Here is a 23833-nt window from a genome sequence, read left to right as displayed (position 1 = left end):
ACTTAGTGCTAATTGGCAGAGGGTTCACTGTTCTATAACAGTAGCCCCAACTGGCCTTATAAACTCATGACACCCAACACATTGCTGACATAGTATTTATCTATAAGGAATGTCATGTGGGATTTTAAATGAATCCAGGACCATACTGATCTTCATAATTGTTGTGTGATGTATGTACAGATGTTATTTAAGAAGTTGTGTATATGTACTAAATAGATGTCTAAATCAAGGCAGGGTTGACAAACAGGCTTTGAGTCAGACAAAGGAAGTTGTCTCAGTATTGGCTATGTAAATTAAGCATTGTAAGCCAACACAATGAAAGCTAAATCTGCATACAGAGCATATGGGGTTGGGAGGACATTGGAGACTAAGGGCTTGTCTCCACTTACCGGTGGATCGCGCTGCGGTGATCGAGCCACTGGGGGTTGATTTTAGCGGGTCTAGTGAAGACCCGCTAAATCGACCGCACATCGCTCTACTGTCAACTCCGTTATTCCATTGGAATGAGAAGAGTAAGGGGAGTCGATGGGAGAGCATCTCCCATCAACATAGCGTAGTGTGGAGCTCACGGTAAGTAAATCTATGCTGTGTCGACTTGAGTTACGCTACTAATGTAACTCAAATTGCGTAGCTTAGATTGACTTTCCTCCATAGCATAGACCTGCCCTAAATCACCGGGGGGTTATTCCGACTCTGGAGGCAAAACAATGAACTTTGGGAATGTAAGAGGGAGCAGCAAAATGGACAGCACTTTTTACACTCATGAAAAGTGGATGCTGGGAGATTGCTTTAGGTGAGAGTCTGTTAAAGTTAAGTTTAGACTCTTAGGAAGCGTGTTCTACTTGTTTTATATGTGACCATTGATGTTTCCATTATCCTTACTCAGTTTCTCTTAAATACTTATCTCCAGTATTAAACTTATGATTCTTTTCATGACAACTATATCTCAGGGCTGTGATGTTATAAAGGAGCTGATCCTGAGATGTTTTAGTCAGGCTGTGTGTATGTTGTTCCTTTGGGGACAGCGAACCTGGTAACTTCTGAGAGCGTCCAGTGATAGCAGCTGAATACTACAGGGGATACTTTCAGAGAGGCTCTGGGGTTAGTGTATACTTATGTTTACCTGCGAGGCAGCGTAAGCGCTGGCGGAGCCCTGACGAGATTGGTTGGGTGGCTAACAGACGAGTGGTGTCAAGTTGCTGACTAGAGTGACCAGATGTACTGATTTTATAGGGACAGTCCCAATATTTGGGGATTTGTCTTACATAAATACCTATTACCCCCAACCCTGTCCCGATTTTTCATGCTTGCTATCTAGTCACCCTAGAGTTGACATCCAGGTAAGCACAAGCAAGTCTCTCTGTTGCTGAGGCAGTGGGGTAACAAGGTGACTCACAGTCCTGGGTACCCTGAGAAACCGTCACAGGGATATGTCAAGAGTGTGCCTGGTGCACAAGGACTATTGCCAGCTGGTGTAAGTTAGAGCAGCCCTACACTCCATCTTGCCATCCTAATAAAGATTACACTACATGTTACAATAAAGATTTTACATTCTCTGATCTGTATCCAATTATTTTTCATATTGTAAGGGATCTGTCTTATGACTCCTTAATATATCATTATATTACCATGTCTGTAGTAAGCAATGTAAACACAATAGGTCTTTTTCAAAATTAAACTCTTCAACTGTTATAAACAATGACAAACATCATTAGAGAACAGTCTACATGTTGGATTAAGTATCCCGATCTTTAAAAATTGAGGCCATTTTGTAAATTCAGATTGATACTAAAATATTAACTATTGATCAACAAAAAAGAGTGCATTGAGACTGACAAGCTGTGTGCTATCTTATATCCATCTGTAATGGCCAGCATACAAGTATATACCAAGGGGTTTAGAATGTAAATGCTAATGGAACTTCAACAATAGTCAGTGTTGAATAGTTGACTCGTCCAGAAGTATTACATTTTTCCTTGCCTGCAAGTGCATACTGTTTGAACTTGTTGCAATTCACCTATTTTAAACAATCTGAGCACAGATGAGGGGTGTTGAAAGTGGTGGGGGAGGGCAGGAAATAATCCCAGTACAAAATGGAGTTCTAATACCTCTTATCTTGGTGATCAGAGTGAGAAAAGGGCTTGCTTTCTGATCAGTTTGCAAGATATGGGGAAGATGGGTGTAACAGTCAATGCTAATATTGTTTGCAGTGATGTTGTAGATATATTTGTTCTAGGATACAAGAGAAACAAGGTGGGTGAGATAATACATTGTATTGGACCAACTTTAGTTGGTGAAAGAGACAAGCTTTTGAGCTACACAGAGCTCTCTGTATCTCGAAAGCTTGTCTCTTTCACCAAGAGAAGTTGGTTGAACAAAATATATTACCTCATCCATCTTGTGTCTTTCAGTGCTAATATTGTTAAGTTTGGGTATTATTTTGAAGGTAGACGTTTACTGTTATAAATTAGGGGAAATACAGGACAAGGGCTTTGTCATGTTGAAAAACTTTATAAAGGATCATTCACTGATTAAGGTAGGAGTTGTGGTTTTGGGAAAGCGATTCATCAGTGCTATAGGACTGGGTGCATTGAATGGACCCATCTATGTGAGGAGAAATACGGGGCAGAATTGATGGTGGTGAGGAGTTGCCCTTTTTATTTAAAGAGTATCTTTGAGTTCATTATTTCGGTTATTGCTTGAGAGAGTAGATCCTTAGTCTGAAAGGCCAAATACTATCAGTCTATCCTGAACATACTATAACTATCTGTAAGCAAATTAAAACAAAGGTTATGTGTTCAGAAAACTGGTTGACATTTAAATTATTTATAAGCTTTATATTTAGAGATTTAAGGATTGACAAAACATTCTCTAGTGCCTTAATAATCAACAAATTAAAGTGTAAGTCTTAAGTCTACTGTTTTGGTGACTAATACAATCTACTCCAAACACGATGAAAAGGTCTAATGTTTCTTTGAGAGGGAAAAACTGTGTGTGTTGTTAAATTTAAAACCTTGTATATTATAGAAGGGTTTAAAAATGTGTGAAAAGAAAAGGAGTACTTGTGGCACCTTAGAGACTAACCAATTTATTTGAGCATGAGCTTTCGTGAGCTACAGCTCACTTCATCGGATGCATACTGTGGAAATTGCAGAAGACATTATTATATACACAGACACCATGAAACAATACCTCCTCCCACCCCACTCTCCTGCTGGTAATAGCTTATCTAAAGTGATCATCAAGATGGGCCATTTCCAGCACAAGTCCAGGTTTTCTCACCCTCCGCCCCCCCACAGACAAACTCACTCTCTTGCTGGTAATAGCCCATCCAAAGTGACCACTCTCTTCACAATGTGTATGATAATCAAGGTGGGCCATTTCCTGCAGAAATCCAGGTTCTCTCACCCCCTCACCCCCCTCCAAAAACCCGAGGGGGTTGGAGGGGGGTGAGGGGGTGAGAGAACCTGGATTTCTGCAGGAAATGGCCCACCTTGATTATCATACACATTGTGAAGAGAGTGGTCACTTTGGATGGGCTATTACCAGCAAGAGAGTGAGTTTGTCTGTGGGGGGGCGGAGGGTGAGAAAACCTGGATTTGTGCTGGAAATGGCCCATCTTGATGATCACTTTAGATAAGCTATTACCAGCAGGAGAGTGGGTTGGGAGGAGGTATTGTTTCATGGTGTCTGTGTATATAATAATGTCTTCTGCAATTTCCACAGTATGCATCCGATGAAGTGAGCTGTAGCTCACGAAAGCTCATGCTCAAATAAATTGGTTAGTCTCTAAGGTGCCACAAGTACTCCTTTTCTTTTTGCGAATACAGACTAACACGGCTATTACTCTGAAACCTGTCAAAAATGTGTGAGCAACTGTTAGAAAAGGGTTTCTTCTGAAATGCAGCCATTGACTAAAAACTAACAAATGACGACAATGAATCCTTATAGTATTAAATGAAGAAAATGTACATGGGACACCAAAAGCACCCAAGGGTTGCAATTATCAGATACAGACTAATTTATCTGTATCTGGTTAAATAACTATCACTTGCACTCATGCAAAAGTAATACTACTTGTAGAAAATGTGTAAGCTTATGGAAGAAAAGAAATAATTACAAAATAATTTTTCCTTTGGCTGTGATGAAAGATTTTGCATATTTTGGACAGTATCAGCATTGTGTAGGAAACTTGCTATTCAAATTTTTGCTTTATATTAAATATCTGAAGTAATACAAATAAGGTTAAAAACTCTGAAGTTTACAGAATAAAACAATCAAGATTCTCATGCAGTTAATGAGATTGTTCAGAGTTGTATTAATATCCCTTAATCTTAAAAGATAAATCTATTATAGAATGAGGCTTTTCTTCTAATTTTTAGTGCCATACAGAGAATTATTGTTCATACAAATTGTTGATATAAAAAGCATACTGAATAATGCATATTCTGAAAGGTAGTTTGTTATGTGCATATTAGAAAAAGTGAAATAGCTTCATTGTCATTTCAGGCACTAATCCTCAGAGTAATAGATTCAATTCCTTCACAAAAATACATATAGCGAGAAAGATGAATCAACTAAATATTCAACTTAAGGAATATAAATAAATAAGACCCATTTTTAAAGGCGGCTATGTAGTTAACCTAGGACATATTTCTAAAGCAAAAACATTTAGTACGTATGAAAGATATGACACTAGTTCAGTACTGGAATTTACTTAAGATTTATGCTTCTTGTGTAGATTAAATTAGCAAATTTAAATGACAGTACATATTAAGAAAGCTTTTAAAAACAGTTTGGTTTATACTTACCCTTCTCTATGAGCTTCTCCTTTTTCTAACTCCTGAATGACACCCAAGAGCACTTTTATGGTTTCCTGGCTTGAGCTGATCAAATTCTCCATCATCTGAAGCTGTGCTTTCAAGTCTACCACGTCTGTGTGAGGCACAATTTGTTGGCATTCTTCACTCACAGCAACTGCTGTCTGACAAGGCTGGTCTTCTTCCATAGGTGAAACATTTATCTGAAGGGTCTGTTCGTTACATTCGGCTGATTGGCACTGTGCCTGTGTTGAGCAGGCCTGAGCGTTTACTGACTGGGATTGCAGACCATTAAGATGCACAGTTCTCTTTTTTTCCTCATCTGTTGCTGGGCATAGTGACCATTCAGTCTCTGCTGCAGAGTTTTGCGGGTCAGGCTGTGTGGCATGTGAACTGGATGCAGGTAAATAAATTGTACCTACTTCCGTCTTAAACACTTTCCCATGTGCTGATTGATTAGATTCTTCATTATCCGGTGGCACTGTATCATGTTTTGCATTATCATGCAGCTGGTAATCAGGCTCTTGTGAAGTAGAGTCTGCTGAGTTTTGAAGAGAAGGAGGTTCTTTAGTACAGCTGTGCAAATCAGTGCTTTTACATGCCTCTGAACAGTTGTCACTAGAAGGCTGATCTACCGCATTCATGCGTTCATTAATATGGGAAATAAACTCTGCTGTCTTTAGGTCACTGACCTTGCTACAATGAGCAGCCTCCCCTGAGTTTTTAGTATCTTCATCCTTAATATCTATTAAAAATCCATTGTTTTGACTCTTAAAGGTGTCAACAGCTGAGACGCTTTTAATAATATTCCCTTTTTTGCGGTCCAAAGGGAATGTCTGGTAACACTTTTTAAGATCTGGTGAGGTCTGAACTCCTGTGCTCTTAGTAACATTAGGTATTGACCTTCGTGCAGGCACTGTCATATATTTACGATAAGCTGCTTTATAGGAGATGGGCTTTGTTTCTCTTGTGTCTGCATGCTGTACTGTAGATAGTTGTTTGTCCCTTTGTTCATTCTGGGCCTCGCAGATATCTTTAAATCTCACCTGAAGGGCTTTGTTTCTTTTCTTAATCTGTCGGTTGGGATCCAATGCATATTTAATCTCCAAAGCAAGTGAAGCGGCTGGCTCAACTTCACTTTCAGAGGTTGTGAGTAAGCATTTGCTGGGTTCCTTACTCACCATGATGCCTGTATTTAAAAACAGTTTAAGAAGTCTTTTATTAAAACAGAAATGTTTCCTTAATTCAAATATTATAAACTTCTAGAAAATATCCTGTATTTTTAAGTAGTCCCCTTTTATGTTTGTGAAAAACAGTCTGTGTGGGGAAAACTAGATCCTCATGGTCGCTTGCAAAGTTTTACTTCCTTTGTTCTATACCTTACTGCTTTTAGGATAATTATGTATTTCTCTGTAATGAATGTTTTATTTTCATCAGCATTTCACACAATCCAAAAGTTGAAAACACTTACGGGCAGGGTGACTGTCAATGAACAGCGCTGCGTTTCTGTGAAAGACACTTCTTTCTTGCAAGAGACCTGAAATTTTAAAGTTCTAAGAATACTATGTAGTCCTCCCATTATTATAATTGAGTTCAGTTTTGGTTCTACTAATTTTCTGAACATTGCATAATTAATTTCTGATTAGACTTAAAGAACAATTGTCTTTAAATCCCTGGCTATAAAATCCAGCTTTTGTAGTTCAAGGGTAGAAGTGTATTTACGTATCTAAGATCAGAACATTTGAAAGGATTAGTAATTGTGCAGTGGGTATAGAGCTTAATAGGTTTTGTTTGTATGTTAGATCATATGGGCAGAGTAAATATTTGGAACATGTTGCTCTGCTTGAGAAGACATCCAGATTTTTAAAACATATTGATAGTTTTTTTCAAGCGAGTACAATGATTATGGTGGAGGGCATTCTTGTTATTACTTCTATGTCAATGGATTCATCTGAACTTTTTTAGTCTTAGAGACAGAAAACCAGTTATCATTTCTGTAGTAACCTTTTTGTTCAGTAAGCCTGTTATTGTTTACAGTATCCGACAGTTAAAACAGAAAAATTCTGTCTTAAAGAAATAGTAAAATATGGAGCTCTGTTTTGAGCATTCAGTTTTCATCCTGTGCTCAATTATTAAGTCTAGCTAAGATACAAGGGGCTGATTATTTCACACTAGGAATGCCATTGGGGAACACCTGGATTTATTATGCTGCTTCACGGCAGTTTTATGTGCGTGCAAAAATTTACATGATTGCTGAAGTAAGAAAATATATTTGGGCCAAATTCTCTGTTGGCATAAATTCACAGACTCAATTGAAGTCAGTGAATTTGTGTATATTTACACTAGCAAACAGTTAGTGTCTTTCATTGATGGTGTGTCCCTCCCATCCATCACCCCCGCATTCAGTAAGAATCTGTTATGATAAATGAGCTGAAGTTTTTTAGGCTTCATAAAAAGTATTAAAAAAAAGTCTAGGTATTGCAGCAAGACTTGCACCCTGGGGCAAACATGGGGAAAATAGTATTTTATGTAAAAAGCTGTTTACATGGCTAATCCTTTTTCATTGTATTCCCTGCCATTTTTAAGCATTTATACTTGAATGAGATTTCTATCCCTCGCAATCTTTTTTGCTTGATCCTGCAATGAAGTCATAATCCTCCATTTCAGTCTGTTGCCATGGAAAGATTTCTACTTATAATGTCTTTTATCTGTAATCTCAACATGCTTTACAAACATCATTAAAGCCTCCTTACACTCCGAGGAAGATAATATTATTATTCCCACTGTATAGATGGGGAAACGGAGGCACGCAGGTAGTGATGTCCCCAAGGTCACAAAGCAAGCCAATGATAAAGTTAAGAAGTGAATCCAAGAGTCCTTATGGCAGGCTGGAATAGCACCCAGGAGTCCGTATTCCCATCCACCTTCTCAAACCACCAGAAATGTTGTCATTACATGATTACGATGGTACTAATTCAGCATTATGAAAGCCTTTGAAATATAAACATATATAATTAGGATAAAATGTAAAGAAAATCCAGCTAAAACTTTATATTAGGTTCGTACAGTAATCAAAGAATAGTAGTATCTTATATTTAGATTTCATAAAGAAAAAAACAGTGTTTAAGTATGATATCCTTCAATGCAAACCCTTACTACCCAGGAATGCCAAGTTATGTCACACTTCTTAAATGTACCCGAATGCCCACAACACACATTTCCACTTATCATAATGGATGATGTCTTCATGAGTTCTTTCGGAGACATGGGTCCATCACACTTGCAAAGAGGTATTATGCAATACACCACTTAACACTGATTTAATACTCTTGCAGTGCCAAGCCAACAGAAGGAAATGTGAGCATTGACTGACAATTTCAGCCTTAACTTGAAGTTGTCTTTGTAATCTGTAATATTTAGTATTTCCTCAACTGTTAACTGCTGGAATTCAGGTAACGTATTGAACATGCAGAAATATCTATTTTCGGGGCATATTCCTTTTTAAACCCTTGTTTGTTTGGTTTTTGCTTGTGTTAGTTGTTGGATCACTGCTCTTCACCCCTTACCACTTTGAAGCCATTTTTGTGAGCTGCCTATGAACAGGGCAGAATACAGATTCTTCTTTCTCCTCTCTAAGGTATGATGTCTCCACAGCATATGAAGGTATGATTGCAGCTCTGGTGGGCATGCCTCCAGTAACTTTAATCTAGCTAGCCCCTGTAATAATATCAGTGAAGATGTAGCGGCATGGACTTCAGAATGGGCTAGCACCACCTTTTGTTGGTTAGATGTGCCCTAAATCCTATCATCTCTCTCTCTCTTTCTCTCCCTGTGGGGATAAAGCCTGACACCAAGAGGCAGCAAAACTTAACAGTTCAATGAGCTCGGTGCAATACTGGAACATTAGTTGGATTTGAATATCCTTCTAAGGTTGATTTTTTCAGAGCCACTGAGGATATTTAGATTTAGGATGGAATTTTCAAAAACAGCAAAGTGGTTTAGGAGCACAAATCCCATTGAAATTCAATAACTTGTGCTTCTTAACCATTTAGCTGCTTCTGAAAATCTTGTGCACACCTGCCATTAATTGTAGTGAACTGTGTCCCTAAGTTCTGTAGATCTAATCAATCATTAGCGAACACCTGAAATAAGACTTTCGAGAAGCCAAAGCATATTATGTCTAGTCTAATCTATATTTATTACCATTACCTCCAGGTGGCTGTGGGTGAAGTAGAGTTACTGTAAAAAGGGAAATATTTTCTGCATGAGCCTGCAAGGAAGATGTTCAAACTGAGTGTGGGGGAGAGACACAGAAGCAGAATCAAAACATTCAAATGATCACAAAAGATTTTACTGCCCATGTGTTAGTTTTTCAGGCTCAATATTAAAATAATGAGGCCTTGTAATACAATTAAAATAATAAGAGGCTCATCTGTTGACACATCACTTTAAAAGATACTAGTATGCTGCATAAAGCTGCTGAATTTCTGCTGATTCACTATGGAAGGTGCACTTCTTAACTCAACCCTAAATATAAAAAGATAGCAGTAGCCCTCTATGCAGTGGTAACAGGGAGCTAGGGTAGAGGAACTCCTGGAAGAAAACACTAGGGGCAGCCAAGCCTAGAGAAGAAACATAGGTGAGTTTCATGCAGTGAGTGATCAGTAAAGCCAAACCGTAGGAAAGGGGTAAGTTAGGAGAATTAGGGCTCTGAGTTATTACAGAGAATATTTTCCCAGGTGTCTGGCTGCTGGGTCTTTCCCCCGGACTCAGGATCTAACTGATCGCCATATTTGGGATCAGGAAGGAATTTTTCTAGGGGTCAGATTGGCAGAGACCTTGGGGACTTTTGCCTTCCTCTGCAGCATGAGGCATGGGTCATTTGCAGATTTAAACTAGTGTAAATGGTGGATTCTCTGTAAGTTGAAGCCTTTAAATCATGATTTGAGGACTTCAGCAATTCAGCCAGAGGTTAGGGGTCTATTACAGGAGTGGGTGGGTGAGGTTCTGTGACCAACAACGTGCAGGAGGTCAGACTAGATGATCATGATGGTCCCTTCTGGCCTTAAAGTCTATGAGTCTAACTGGGATTCGGGTGAAATCTCACCTCACTGATGTCAATGGGAAAAACTCCCATTCATTTCACCTTGTGCATTCTACTGAGGACCAGGTAGGGACTCAGGGCAAATAGTTTATTAATGAGGCACACATGACTGTCAGTCTTGTAGCAGTAAAGAATATCAAAAAATGTCAGCCATGTTTGTTATGCGACAAAATGTTAGTATACTATACTTGCTATTTTCAGTTTTATTTTAATTCATATTCATCTATAACTGTTGCATTGGATTGGTGCCTATTTCTGTTACATGGATTCTGTATACTGAATGCCATCTGTTTCATAGCTACCAAAAATAAAAATTTGAGCTAAAGATGGGTTTTCAGAATGCTGGTAGTTAAGTTATGTAAAGCTTGGTAAAATACAACATGGAGACCAGCCAACTTGGAGAGAACAGACAAACCTGAAATAGACTTCATTGAAGTAGGTCAAAAATGTAGGCTAGCATAATCAATTACATTTTTATCCTCCTATTGCTTATTCATAGATTATAAAACCAAGGGGGACAATTGTAATCATCCACTCTGACCACCTGTATGACACAGGCCATAGAACTTCCCTGAGTTAATTCCTATTTGAACTAGAGCATGTCTTTTTAGAAAAACAACCAATCTTGATTTTAAAATTTCTAGTGATGGAAAATCCAGCATAACGGAATAGTTTATTACCTTCACTTTTTAAAATGTACGTCATATTTCCAGTTTGAATTTGTCTAGCTTCAACTTCCAGCCATTGGATCTTGTCATCCCCTTTGTCTTCTTGACTGAAGAGCCCATTATCAAATTTTTGTACCTAGATACTTATACACTATTATCAAGTCACGCCTTAACTTTCTCTTAGTTAAGCCAAATAGATTGAGATCCTTGAGTCTATTGCTATAAGGCATGTTTTCCAATCCTTTTAATCATTCTAGTGGCTCTTCTCTGACTTGCACCAATTTATCAACATCCTTTTTGAATTGAGAAACCCAAAACTGAACACAGTATTCCTGAACTAGTCACACCAGTGCCAAACAGAAAAATAATCACCTCCCTAGTCCTACTTGAGATTCCCATTTATACATCCAAATACTGTATTAGCCTGTCTGGTCCCAATGTCTCACTAGGAGCTCATGTTCAACTGGTTATCTACCATGATCCATGCGTGCTTCTCAGAGTCACTGCTTCCCAGTGATGTTTTATTCGTAGATGTGACTTTTTATCTGACTGTATTGAAAATGTATAGTTTGTTTGCATCCAGCTTACCAAGTGATCCACACTGCTCTGTATCACTGACCTGTCCTCTTATTAGTTACCATTCCCCCAGTCATTGTGTCATCTTCAAACTTTACCAGTAATGATTTTGTTTTCTTTCAGTCGTGGATTAAAAATGTTAAATAGTGTAGGCCAAGAACTTATCCTTCTGGGATTCCACTGGAAACACGCTTGATGATGATTCCCCATTTATGATTACATTTTGAAACCTGTCAGGTAGCCAGTTATTGAGATGTTCAAAACAATGGGAAATCAGTTTTCCATGGCAATCTGTTAAACCAGTGACCCTAACAGTAAATTCAAGTGAATATACTTATGAAATAAATCCTTTGTCTGTGGGCTTTCAATTCTGTAACCTGCTGCACCACTGGATAAAAACTAAACTATGAAATTTAATCAGCTATGGAATATGCTGCATTTACTAAGTTGTCAAACACTGAATGATTATGCCTTAAAGAAGGGCACAGGCATCCAGGATAAAAACAATTTTAACAAAACAAAACTCAGTGTTCAGCATTCAGCCCTGAAAGTCTCAGAATGAAAAGTTATTAGAAAAGGTACTAGAAACTGAAGTATATGAATGCTGAGTTTTTCAGTGACTTTGCTGTTTAGCATTAGAATATGCTAGCAACTGATAGATTTAACAGAATTGGCGTGAGGTTTTGTTAGTACACCTCTGGATTGAAAATCCTGGCTCAGTTTTCAGATTAATTGAGCCACTGCTTTGTCCCATATGCTTTAGGAATGCCAGAACGTTAGGTTATTTTGGAATGAGGTAATTGACAGAATTAATACTGTTCTTAATACAGATGTACCCAGGAATCTGATAATACTCTACAAAATGGAGATAAGATAAATGATGTAGTATATTCTGTGATGCAGTTAATTTTAAGTGTGGCTTTAATAGCCAGTAAATTGATACTTCAAAAATGGCTGTCTCCCTTTCCCAATTGCATTAGCCTGAGTAATTCAGCTAGAGAGACTTTTATTTCCAGTAGTAGCTTGAACTAATAATTTTCTAGATATCTGTGATCGGGGTGATTGCAACGAAAAAGGGTAACTGCAAATTCTTGGCCTTATTTAATTTCTGTTGTGTTCAGTGAGAATTGCACATGCATATCTGCTGACAGACTGCTCAACAAAACAGTTGATGCACAGTAAAATTATTAAGGATTTAAACTGTACTTTTGTGTGTGTGTGTGTGTACTGTTTTCACCAAGGGACTGGAAACATATGCTCTACTTAGCCAGGCACTACTATGAAGACTAAAACCTAATGCAAAGTTGTGGGTAAACAGTTCATCTGTACTTGAAAACCTGAATGAGCAGTTTTGCAGAAGACTTTCCTTACTTATTATGAGAGGGAGGCCCACAGGCCTGCTCTGCTCCCACAGAAGTCAATGTCAAAACTCACATTGATTTAAGTGGGAGCAGGAGCAGGTGCCTTGCCAGATTGTGTCCCTAAATCTGTGTCCCTGGACAGGCCAATTGAATATGGGAAACTGTAATATATCTAGGGCCCTACCAAATTCACGGCCATGAAAAATGCGTCACGGACCATGAAATATGGTCTTTTGTGGGCTTTTGCTCTGTACTATACAGATTTCACAGGGGAGCCCACTATTTCTCAAACTGGGGGTCCTGACCCAAAAGGGGACTGTGGGGGGTTGCAAGTTTATTTTAGGAGAGTTGCTGTATTGCCACCCTTACTTCTGTGCAGCCTTCAGAGCTGGGTGGCCGCAGAGCGGCAGCTGTTGGCTGGGTGCCCAGCTCTGAAGGCAGCGCCCTGCCAGCAGCAGTGCAGAAGTAAGGGTGGCAATTCCATACCATGCCACCTTACTTCTGTGCTGCTGCCTTGAGAGGCAGGTGGCCAGAGAGTGGCGGCTGCTGACCGACGGCCCAGCTCTGAAGGCAGCAGCACAGACGTAAGGGTGACAGTACCATCTCCTGCCATCCTTACGTCTGTGCTGCTGCTGGTGGTGGCTCTGCCTTCGGGGTTGGGCTCCCGGCCAGTAGCCACTACTCTCGGGCCACCCAGCTCTGAAGGCAGCGCGGCCACCAGCAGCATTGCAGAAGTAAGGGCAGCAGTACTGCAACCCCGCTACAATAACCTTGCGACACCCCCCCCCCCCCAACACCTCCTTTTTGGGTCAGGACCCCTACAATTACAACACCCTGAAATTTCAGATTTAAATAGCTGAAATCATGAAATTTACGATTTTTTTAAATTCTATGACTGTGAAATTGACCAAAATGGACCATGAATTTGGTAGAGCCCTAAATACAACTTAACTCCCTTGCCTATGTTATTTCTCTGTAATTCTGCTAACATTACTTAACTCTGTAGAGTTTTTTGAGATACAAGACAAAAGGTGAAATAAACATTCAGTTATATAAAATAAGTGACTGTACCACGTGGAATGAACTGATCCCTCTTCCAGAAACTTAAAAAAACTACTGAGATGGAGTTCAGCAATATGCATAAATACTGCAGAAGTTCAGTTTGCAGACGTCCATGTTAGATACCGCATTATAGCTTCTTGTGCTGTAGCTACATTTGAAGAGATTAACTGATTGAATGACATGATTTGCCAAGTTAAATATTAAAGGGATCAGAGAGCTTATTTTTCTAGATGCTAAACCCTAATCCTTGATTTCTTTGTTTTTGTTGTTTAAGGTTGATTATGACTAAAAGGCTTCACTTTCTGTCTGAATCTGGAAGTATTCTATCAAAATGTGATGTCAAAAGTACTGAGTGTCTTTATGGAAAGTCACAGTAGCTGTTAACTTTTACATTGTTTCAGTGTTCTGTGGCATATTTTATTAAACTGGATACTTCTCTCCCCCTACTATTCTTCATCCCCAGATAACAATCCAGATTTCTCACCATCCAGTTTTCAGTACTGGCATTTACAAATCCAGCAAAGGTTCCTATCTGATATGATTTGAGCCCCAGTCCTGCAAAAATAGATGCATGCTGATGAGTCCCATTAAAATCAATATGTAAAGTTAAACATGTGTATCAGTCTTTTCAGGATCAGGGCCTTGATCCAAAGATTAGGGAAGTCACCATCTATGTTACAACATACATTACATTACTGCAGTTTTATAAACTATTGATTTGTTAGTGAAGAGAAAAAACAATCTTGTAGTCTGAAAGTGACACCAAACTCTAATTTAAAATTGAATTATATTCTGTAGAAACATATATGTAAAGTAAAACTTTGTTACAAAAAGTATGTTTAATGAAAGATATTTTAACTTCATCTTGTATTTCCATAACAGCTTAAGATGTAAATTCACAGATGGTATAGTTTCACACAACATAGACAACATGAATAACAACTCTAAGGTTATATGCACATACCAAGGGATTCTGACTATATTTGATAGCCTAGGGTGAAATTCACCACTGTGCACAAGATTTGCTTTCACCACAAGAAAGCAAAGACGGAGTCAGTGGTATGTGATCCCTTTAGACTGATATACCATAGGTTCACCTTTCGCAAGAAATCTCCTGTGTGGCGTTTGATAAATCTAAATAATATCACACGGTTTAATGAGAAAAGCATGTTTTACTTCAAAATGTATGAATATCCATGTGTCCTGTCTCCTCCTCCAGGAGTTTTCTTGTAAGAACAGGGAGTGTACAATAGGCTTCTTCAGTTGAAACAAAGCTTCTGAAGCAACCCATGGATTTACTTTCTATGAACAAATCCAACATGGCAGCCAAAATCTCTCTTCATTCTAAATACCACACGGCTACTACACTTATTAAAGTGCCTTGAATTTGTGCTTACAAAATACTATAACTTTTTCTCCCAATTTCATGCATTATGGTCTTCCAGTAAACATATTTAGATTTTTTTTTCAGTCCTGATAAAGGTACTTAATTGTTAGTAAACTGTCTGAATTAGTATCAGAAAAACTTTAAAAATCAGGAGACTCATCTCCTGAATACGGAACTGAGGGTTACTGGTATGCAAGCAAAAATGTTCTGGACAATTTTCCTTGCTGATACTAATTATCTTTGCCAATTATTTGTGGAACCTTTTCCTGTGTAAGAGGCCTTTTTCATTGAGTTTTAAAATGCAGGCACACTACTAGAGTTTGATTTCCAATCATAATCAAGTGCTTTTAGATGTTTAGATTTTGTGGTTAAAAAGCAAAAAAACACAGCTGATGTTACACAGAGTTTAAAAAGGTGTCAGTTGTGTACACTGCTGTCTTAACTCTTGATTATAGTTCTCACCTAGAATAATGGAGCTAACAATGACACTAACTGCCAAATTAAACTTTTTAAGAAATCTGTTTTGGAGACCTCATGCATTTGATTTTAGACTCCTACTTTGCTCAGTGTGTTGGACTTCCTTATTCATCTTTTATCAAAGTTATTTCTTCTTCTTAATCTTTTATGGATCCCTCTTTTCACCAACGTAAATGCAAACTGCTCTAGCCGTGTACCTCTCCTCTCTTGATGCATGTGTATTACTGCAAGAAGTCAGAGCAATGCCACTGTGAGCCTAAGGTGATACTTTGTTTTTAAAGTTGCTGTTGTCCTTCTGTAGACAATAGCTGCAGCGTGTATTGTTTTGAATGTGTTCTAAACTACTGTAGATTCAGCACTGTTGTGACAGTTACTAGTAAAATCACTAAATTTGATGTGTTCAGAGTTTAGACATAGCACCACCATAATTACTATGATAATTTATGACAACTCATGTGAACGTACTGCTTCTTCATTGGCTGAAAAATGTGAAGGTTTCTGCCTGAGGCTGTGGCTTCTGGTTGCCTTCTCTTCTTATAGGTAGAGTAGCAAAGCATGTACAATAATTGCATCAAATACAAAAAAGAACAAGTGTTGTTACTGTAAGAGTTTCTCTTGTTTTTATTAAACTGTGCTTTTTTGGATAGTTAAGATTAGCTCTAGGGGTGAATGCACACAAAAAATTCATGATATATGTATACTTTGATAGAACAGTGTTGGAGCAAAAACAGCAGTATATTGAAAAATAAAAGTTTGCAAATATTCCTTAAAATAATCCGCTGGATAAACACTTTGTTAAACTTATCTTCTGGAAGACTGAAAAAGAGATATTCTGCATGCTGCCACAGTCTCTAATGGTATTTCTTCATTACATCCTATATACTGCATTATATGCACAAGATTAAATATAATCCTATTTATTTTGATCAAATTCTGTATAGTATGGGTTTATTTTCCCTTAATGGTTGTGTAACCAATGTTAACACTAGGAGTTAGGCATTTGCATCAAGAGGTGAATAGACCCCCTGACGTCCAAATTAATAATTATATACTTGACACTGGAACAAATACAATGTCAAAGGAAGTTCTATGTCAATTTATATTATTCATGGAGTAGTTATTACTGTCAAACATTGCTGGGATTAAGGATACCGATGGAAAAAATAATAAAAGTTTTGCTTATTTTTCTACTGTGCACTGTACCTTATTGATAGCATGGAAATTATCAGTTAAATTTTACCAGAATTGTCTGCAGTGTAATCCGTGTAGCTATTCAGTCTGTCAAGGTTATATCTAATACTCATATTATAGGTTTCAGAGTAGCAGCTGTGTTAGTCTGTATCCGCAAAAAGAAAAAGAGGACTTGTGGCACCTTAGAGACAAACAAATTTATTTGAGCATAAGCTTTCGTGAGCTACGGTGTAATGATAATGATAATCATTATCCAAACAGAATGAGGTGATGATATTTGGATGCCTTAACTCTGGCACTGACCTCAGGACATCATCAATGCCTTTGTCACCTCCTACTTGCAGTGGGCTCTAATGAAGGTGACAAATCCAGTGAGTCTTGAATCTGACTTTGACAATTTGTCAAAGGCTACCCGTGAAGGACAGTTCGAAGCTTCAGTAGCATGAGATGATCTGCTTGTTTAATGGAAAATTTTGGCCTTAGTGCATTACACATGTGCTCAGTGTATTGGAGGGGCTTCCCATCAACTCCAAGGTGAAATTCCAGGTTTTGGTTTTTGTCTATGTAGGTTTGGATCTGGTTATCTTATTGTCTACCTAAAACAACAGCTAAGATCAAACATAAGATGAGCTGTTCTTGCTGACAGACCCTCAATACAAAGTCCCCATATCTCGCTCTTTCTAGAGTTTCTCAGATCCGGAGTCCGCAGGCCTTCAGCACCTGGTACGAACTCATATTTACCAATAAGCTTTTGCTGTGTCTAAACAAAAGCATTGTCTTGTGGTAGTAGTTTGACGTTTTCATGATGTGTCCCGATACTGAGAGTTAGTATTGCTGCCTACTGTGAACAATTTTAAATTCATACTAAACAACAATGTAACTTACAGGAGAGGAACTGACATAACTCAGCATTTACAGCTTACGATTTGAATTTTTTAACTAGTAGTCAAATAAAAAAAATGAAAAACTATTCCAGTTACTGGACACTCAAATTTGAGGTTCTTTTGACCCATCCAACATAAATGGAGCCATTTGAGTTTCTAATGGGAACATGTTAATCAGAATTTTTATATGAGTGGCACCTTAGAGACGAACAAATTTATTTGAGCATAAGCTTTCATGAGCTACGCCGCTTATGCTACTGAAGCTTCGAACTGTCCTTCACGGGTAGCCTTTGACAAATTGTCAAAGTCAGATTCAAGACTCACTGAATTTGTCACCTTCATTAGAGCCCACTGCAAGTAGGAGGTGACAAAGGCATTGATGACTGTCCTGAGGTCAGTGCCAGAGTTAAGGCATCCAAATATCATCACCTCATTCTGTTTGGATAATGATTATCATTATGTATTGTATGATATGATGCTGTTCAAAAGCCATTTGTAATAACAGACATAAGGTCATGAGATAAGCATGTGTAGATGTAGTGCTAAAGAATGCAGGCAGGTAATTTAGGTCCCGAATCTAACATGTCTTTAATAGAGTATTATTTGATGAATGACTTCAGGATTGTAGATATCTCTGTCTGCGCTCCAAACTTTACCAGTCACCAGAAAATAAAAGGAAAGCAATATTCACTTAAGAAAGAAAGAACTTGTATGTAAGCAGTTTTTGTCCTCAGTTGTTTCCTGTGCTGGCTCTGCAGTAGCTGTTAACTAACAAAAAGTATTGTAAGTCCTGTGCATATTTGTGCTTAGTGATGCTACTGCAAGAAAAAGAGAAGTAAGCAAAACTAGCTTCTGCAACACACTGGAGAGACAGTACAAAAAATCAATGTTAGCTAAATGGAAAAGAACAAAATCGGTAGAGAAAATACTTTTTAGCTGTTGTACCAAAGTGTATTACAATACAGTAAAATGTTACGGGACATCTTTGTTGTGAAGCATCTTTGATAAAAGCTGTTTCTCAAGATGCTTCTTAGGTAAATAATAACAAAGGGAGAGCACGACTCACATGTATAGACATGAGGAATACAATATTGTCATATCAAATTTGAAATAAGATGGGCAGTTAATGGGACACACGGATACACGAAGATTTGTTCCAGCTGACATGATTTTCAGGGGAGAAGGTTCTCGAACCAAGATTGGGAAGGATTGTGTGGAGAGTAAAAGAAGAGGCCAGAGTTAAACTGGCAGATAAAGTGAAGAGGTGAGTAGACATACAGTAGGAATTGCTTGCAGGTTTTATAAAAAGAAAAGGAGTACTAGTGGCACCTTAGAGACTAACCGATTTATTTGAGCATAAGCTTTCGTGAGCTACAGCTCACTTCATCGGATGCATTCAGTGGAAAATACAGTGAGATTTATATACACACAGAATATGAAAAAATGGGTGTTATCATACACACTGTAAGGAGAGTGATCACTTAAGATGAGCTATTACCAGCAGGAGAGCGGGACGGGGGGGGAAGAAAACCTTTTGTAGTGATAATCAAGGTGGGCCATTTCCAGCAGTTAACAGGAACGTCCGTACAGATACAGACAGACATCATCTTCCTTTCCAAAACTCGGACGTTCCTGTTAACTGCTGGAAATGGCCCACTTTGATTATCACTACAAAAGGTTTTCTCACCCCCCCGCCCCCCCCCCCCCGCTCTCCTGCTGGTAATAGCTCATCTTAAGTAATCACTCTCCTTACAGTGTGTATGATAACTCCCATTTTTTCATGTTCTGTGTGTATATAAATCTCCTCACTGTATTTTCCACTGAATGCATCCAGTGAAGTGAGCTGTAGCTCACGAAAGCTTATGCTCAGATAAATCGGTTAGTCTCTAAGGTGCCACTAGTTAGTACTCCTTTTCTTTTTGCGAATACAGACTAACACGGCTGCTACTCTGAAACTTGCAGGTTTTATGAACATGGAAGAAGACCATGTCAAATAGGAGGTTGAAATGAATGAGCTAGTGGCTATATTAAGATGGGGTATATGCGATTTGGATAACAAAAAATGTATTAAAATTAATTAAAGGTCTTAGAACTCTGAATTTCCTCCTTTTGTTGGCTTGAATTGTGCTCTGCTTATGTAACTGTGTAGGACTTTAGCTGAGAACTCCCATATGCATTAATAGGAATGGCCTGAATAAAGCCCTAGGTATCAAGGTCAGACATTAGTTAGACAGTTTGTGTCATTTTTAATAAGGCTTTTTGTGTTTAAACAGCACTGGTAGATATGAAGCTAGGAATGTGACTGAAGTCTTGAACACCTCTTTGTCACTAAGTTGTATAGTTATAAAAAGCTATGTAAAGTTTACAGGTTTCACTTAAAATGCAGGGAATTTAGCCCTAGTCTATGCTCAGAATGGAGCAGTGTATTAATCATATTGAATTCACGCATAGTTCCTGCTGATCTCCTGTCTTCTGCATTTTGCTGTCATGATTCCAGTCTTGTCTGTCCATTTGTCAGCTTCTCGCAGACACATCTTTGTACTTTCTTTGATGCTGGCTTTTATGCACAGAAAATTTCTAGAACTGATTCATAAGATCACTACCCTCTTCTGCACATAATCTTTTCACTCACATGTGGTGGGATGTCAGGAAGAAAATAACCAATGGGTTAGTTGGCACTTTATTTACAGAAACAAAAATTGCAAACGTTGATATTGTATTTATTTGACTGCCTTCTTTCTCATACCTCTCCCCCATACTACCCACACCTTTCATGTAATTTGTCTCCTTAGATTCTTTAGTTGTTTGGGTAGAGCTCATGCCCAGATTTCTAAAGATATTTAGGCACTGCTTCACTTAGTGTTGCAAGACCTAAGTGACGCGAGACCTAAGTGACTTAAATGGCTAAGTCCCATTTTCAAAAGAGCAGAGCAATGTCTAAATACCTCTAAAATCTGGGCCAATATGTTTGTATCATGGCTAACATAATGGTGCTTCAGCCCTGACTGAGGCTCTTGGGGTTGACTAATACAAATATTAATAATCCAGCCATTATAGAATGTTCCAAACCATGATAAAAGGTGTGGGTTTTTTTTGTTTTTTTTTTATAAAGTGCTCAAGGTTAGCTAAAAACCTAATCCCAAAAAGTTATTTCTTAACATTATTTGGCCCTTCCCATGCTGCCTAACCAAACCATGTTAGAAAGCGATTCAATGGGAGTTCTGCTTCGACTGTTACATTAACATGGTTCTCAATGCAGACGGGGCCTACTGGTATTAAGAGCTATCTTGTGTGATTTTCATGGAATTAAGTAAAATAAGTGCATTTCTATTTAATAGCTCAATAGCGATGGATCTACGTTTGGACATATTAATATCTGATCATTCTAATGTGGAGCATCTGGTTTGCTTCTGCAGTTCTCTATCTTGGAGAAGTTAGAGATAAAAGATGAATTAAATCATACAGTTTGCAGAATTATTTCTAGGGTGTGATTTTCTGTTTAAATACTTGTCTGGTCTGGGTGATGATGAGACAGTGAGGGACTTGAGAGACAGTGCTGAATGGCAACGTTTAGATTCATATTGATATTGCTCCAAAGTTGGGGTTAGTTGAGAATCCAGCGTTTTGGTGCAACCTATTTTACAGTTAAGTGTCGATCACAAGATTTGGATCTGAAATTCTAGAGTTTTTATTAAGGGCCTATCTCTATATTGGGTTAGAAAAAGTATAACTTTTTTTTAAAAAGTATCAAAAGGTTTTACTTCTTTAAAATATACGATTAGGATTTGTTTCAATGCAGATGTCTCACATGATTGAACTACTGATTAGTTTTGATTTTGAAGCCTGCTGTCAAAGACTTTTAACATCAGAAGTGCCTGCTTGTTGAGTGAAACTGTGCAGATGTCATTACCTCTGTAATATTTTTCCTTTTTTCAGAAATGAAAAAGTTTGTTCTTATTTAAAATGATCAATTTGTCATCAGACTGAAAGATGCTTGAGACACACTTTGAAGTTTTGAGACACCAAAATAATGTGTTACATCTTTGAACATTAATTTTTATATACACATATTGGAAAAATAGCATTTTATTTTCTATGTGCTTGCTTAAGGCTTTAACTGTCATATATCTTAGCAATGTCTGTTTTGAATCTTTGGTCACACTTTTTTTCGTTAGTGATTTATAAGCTCTGTTGGCTTCCTGAAAGTTATAAGAAAATGAAAAGGAGAGGAGGAGAAAGTATAATACAAACAGTATGATGTCCACTGCTTGTTCAGTGATGCATGTCTTTCTGTAAGAGTCCTACAAATTGGTACACTTAATTGTCATAAATGTGGGAGGATGGAGGGGCGAACAAATAACCATGAAATTTGGATAGCCCATATCCTCTATTTTTGACATTTCCCCTCCTCATCTTTCAGATCATGAAAGTGGATCTCACTTAAGTTATCTTTTTAAAATCAGTTTTTAGGATCTGGTTTTGTAGCTTGACCACTGATATTTATAAGTACATTATACTGATAGTGCAGAAGGAAAAAAAATCAAAATCAGCCTCCTCCTCCCCTTTCCTCTTTTCCTTCCAAAACAACAACAATAATACTTAGCTCTTTTCATCAGTAGATCTCAAAAAGCTTTACAAAGGGAGGTACATATCACCATCCCCATTTCACAGATGTGGACACTGATGTAAAAATCAAGGTAGGAGTGGGGTCCTCTAGGTGCTACCACAATACAACTAATAAATAATAATAATGGATAAAATGAAAGATAAACTGGATAAAGAAAAAGTTAAACACAGACAATTAGAGACGGAAAATCCATCTTGTGATGGGGTACACTGCAGAAGGGATTGATGGAATGAAGTTATCCCCACCCCATAACACCTACCAGCAACATCAAACCTAAAGAAAAGGCTATCCAGATGGAAGGCAATTAAAAAGGGAGGAAGTAGACCTCAGAGCAAGTGCTCACCTGAGAAGAGGAATCATAGGTCTGACACAGAAAAGACTTAGGGTTCAGGTTAGGTAGATCTAAAGTAGAAACCTTAGGGAGAGCCAAGCTTGTGGAGAAGGTTTGGGCTGGTCTTTATGTTAATTTGTAAATAATGTCAAACTCCAGGAAGGGGTTTTATCTTGACACTACACAGGTTGCATGGACTTTTTCTTACCAGGTGGGAAAGTCGCCTAGACTTTTGGTTGGGTCCGCTGTGTAAGTGCAGATCTTTAGATTGCTTAATGAAGGCTCATTTTAGGGAGAGAGGTATGAAATGGTAAACTGATTTGGTAATGTTTGTGCAGAAATTCTAAGGAATTGTTTGTCTGGGAGTATCACAGCCCTCACTTAGAATGTTTTATGATGTCTGGCTGGAATGGCAGCTCTCCTGGACATGAAGTACAAAAGAATGGGTGCATATTTTTGGTTGAGGTTTATTTCTTAGCCATCTCATTGGCTATTTATTTTACCAAATACACTCTTGGTCTAATGCATTAACTTAGGAGTAAATGATTAAAGAGTCTAATAATTTTTCCCATAGAAACTTCCCTATAAAAGTATATCTGCATTTAGCCAAGCAAGTAAATACATTCAAAATTAATGACTATATTATTTCAGAGCACACATTAGGGTCTGTGATCCTTTACTGAGTTTCGGTAACTTCAACAGGACTACTCATGTTAATAAGGATTTGCAGGATCAGGTCCTTAAATAGTACACTGTACGTGCACATATATTCACAGCATTGATGAGACATTTCATACAGCTTTTGGTCTCATTCGTGGTGGGTTTGGAGACCAGTTGATGTAGGATGCCACTGGAATTGGCATACACTATAGCTTAAAGTTAGGAATTGGTGTTGTATTTAATAGTTTAGCAATTCCCAGTGAGAATGCATACTCCTCCCCCACTTCCTCTGCTCACTCTAAACAATCATAACAAAGTCTATATTATAACTAGAAAGGGACCCACACCACGGATCTGGGATCTAAATTTCCCAAAACGTGGGAGTTTTGGTTCTGTCCATCTCTGACTGATTAAATGATCCCAACTCCCCTTTAACTTACACTGGGTGTAAACAAGGACTAATTGCATTGAAGTCTGTGGGCCTAGTTTTAAAATTGGTATGAGAGCAAAATCAGGCCCAGTATCTCTCCTCAGCTCAAGGAGAAAAGTAGGCACAAGGAAGGACATCAAAATGAGCTTTTAGGGCTTTGTATTGTTTTTTACAACCAGTTATCTTTGCCTGTGAGATTTGTGCTCATATGCATAACTGAAAAGTAGCTGATTTTGAGCCAGTGATCCATCCCCA

The 23833-nt window shown here is 38.1% G+C and overlaps 2 protein-coding genes across 5 annotated transcripts in view; one reads left to right on the top strand and one right to left on the bottom strand.

Annotated features, from left to right (window-relative positions):
- The window catches only part of DOCK1 (dedicator of cytokinesis 1), a 545102-nt gene that overhangs the window by 218196 nt on the left and 303073 nt on the right, over positions 1–23833 (top strand). The gene's annotated exons all lie outside the window — the stretch shown is intronic.
- INSYN2A (inhibitory synaptic factor 2A) overlaps positions 1–23833 on the bottom strand; it is an 82555-nt gene that overhangs the window by 54634 nt on the left and 4088 nt on the right. For both annotated transcript variants that reach the window (XM_043552001.1, XM_037903704.2), the window contains exon 2: positions 4812–6009. In XM_043552001.1, the coding sequence (XP_043407936.1) occupies positions 4812–6004 (1193 nt within the window). In that variant the 5' untranslated portion in view covers positions 6005–6009. The remainder of the gene's footprint in view (positions 1–4811; positions 6010–23833) is intronic.

This window comes from Chelonia mydas, chromosome 7 (assembly GCF_015237465.2).
Source record: "Chelonia mydas isolate rCheMyd1 chromosome 7, rCheMyd1.pri.v2, whole genome shotgun sequence".
Taxonomy (NCBI): domain Eukaryota; kingdom Metazoa; phylum Chordata; order Testudines; family Cheloniidae; genus Chelonia; species Chelonia mydas.
The sequence above is the reverse complement of the archived record's forward strand: the minus strand, read 5'-3'. Positions and strand labels throughout refer to the sequence as shown.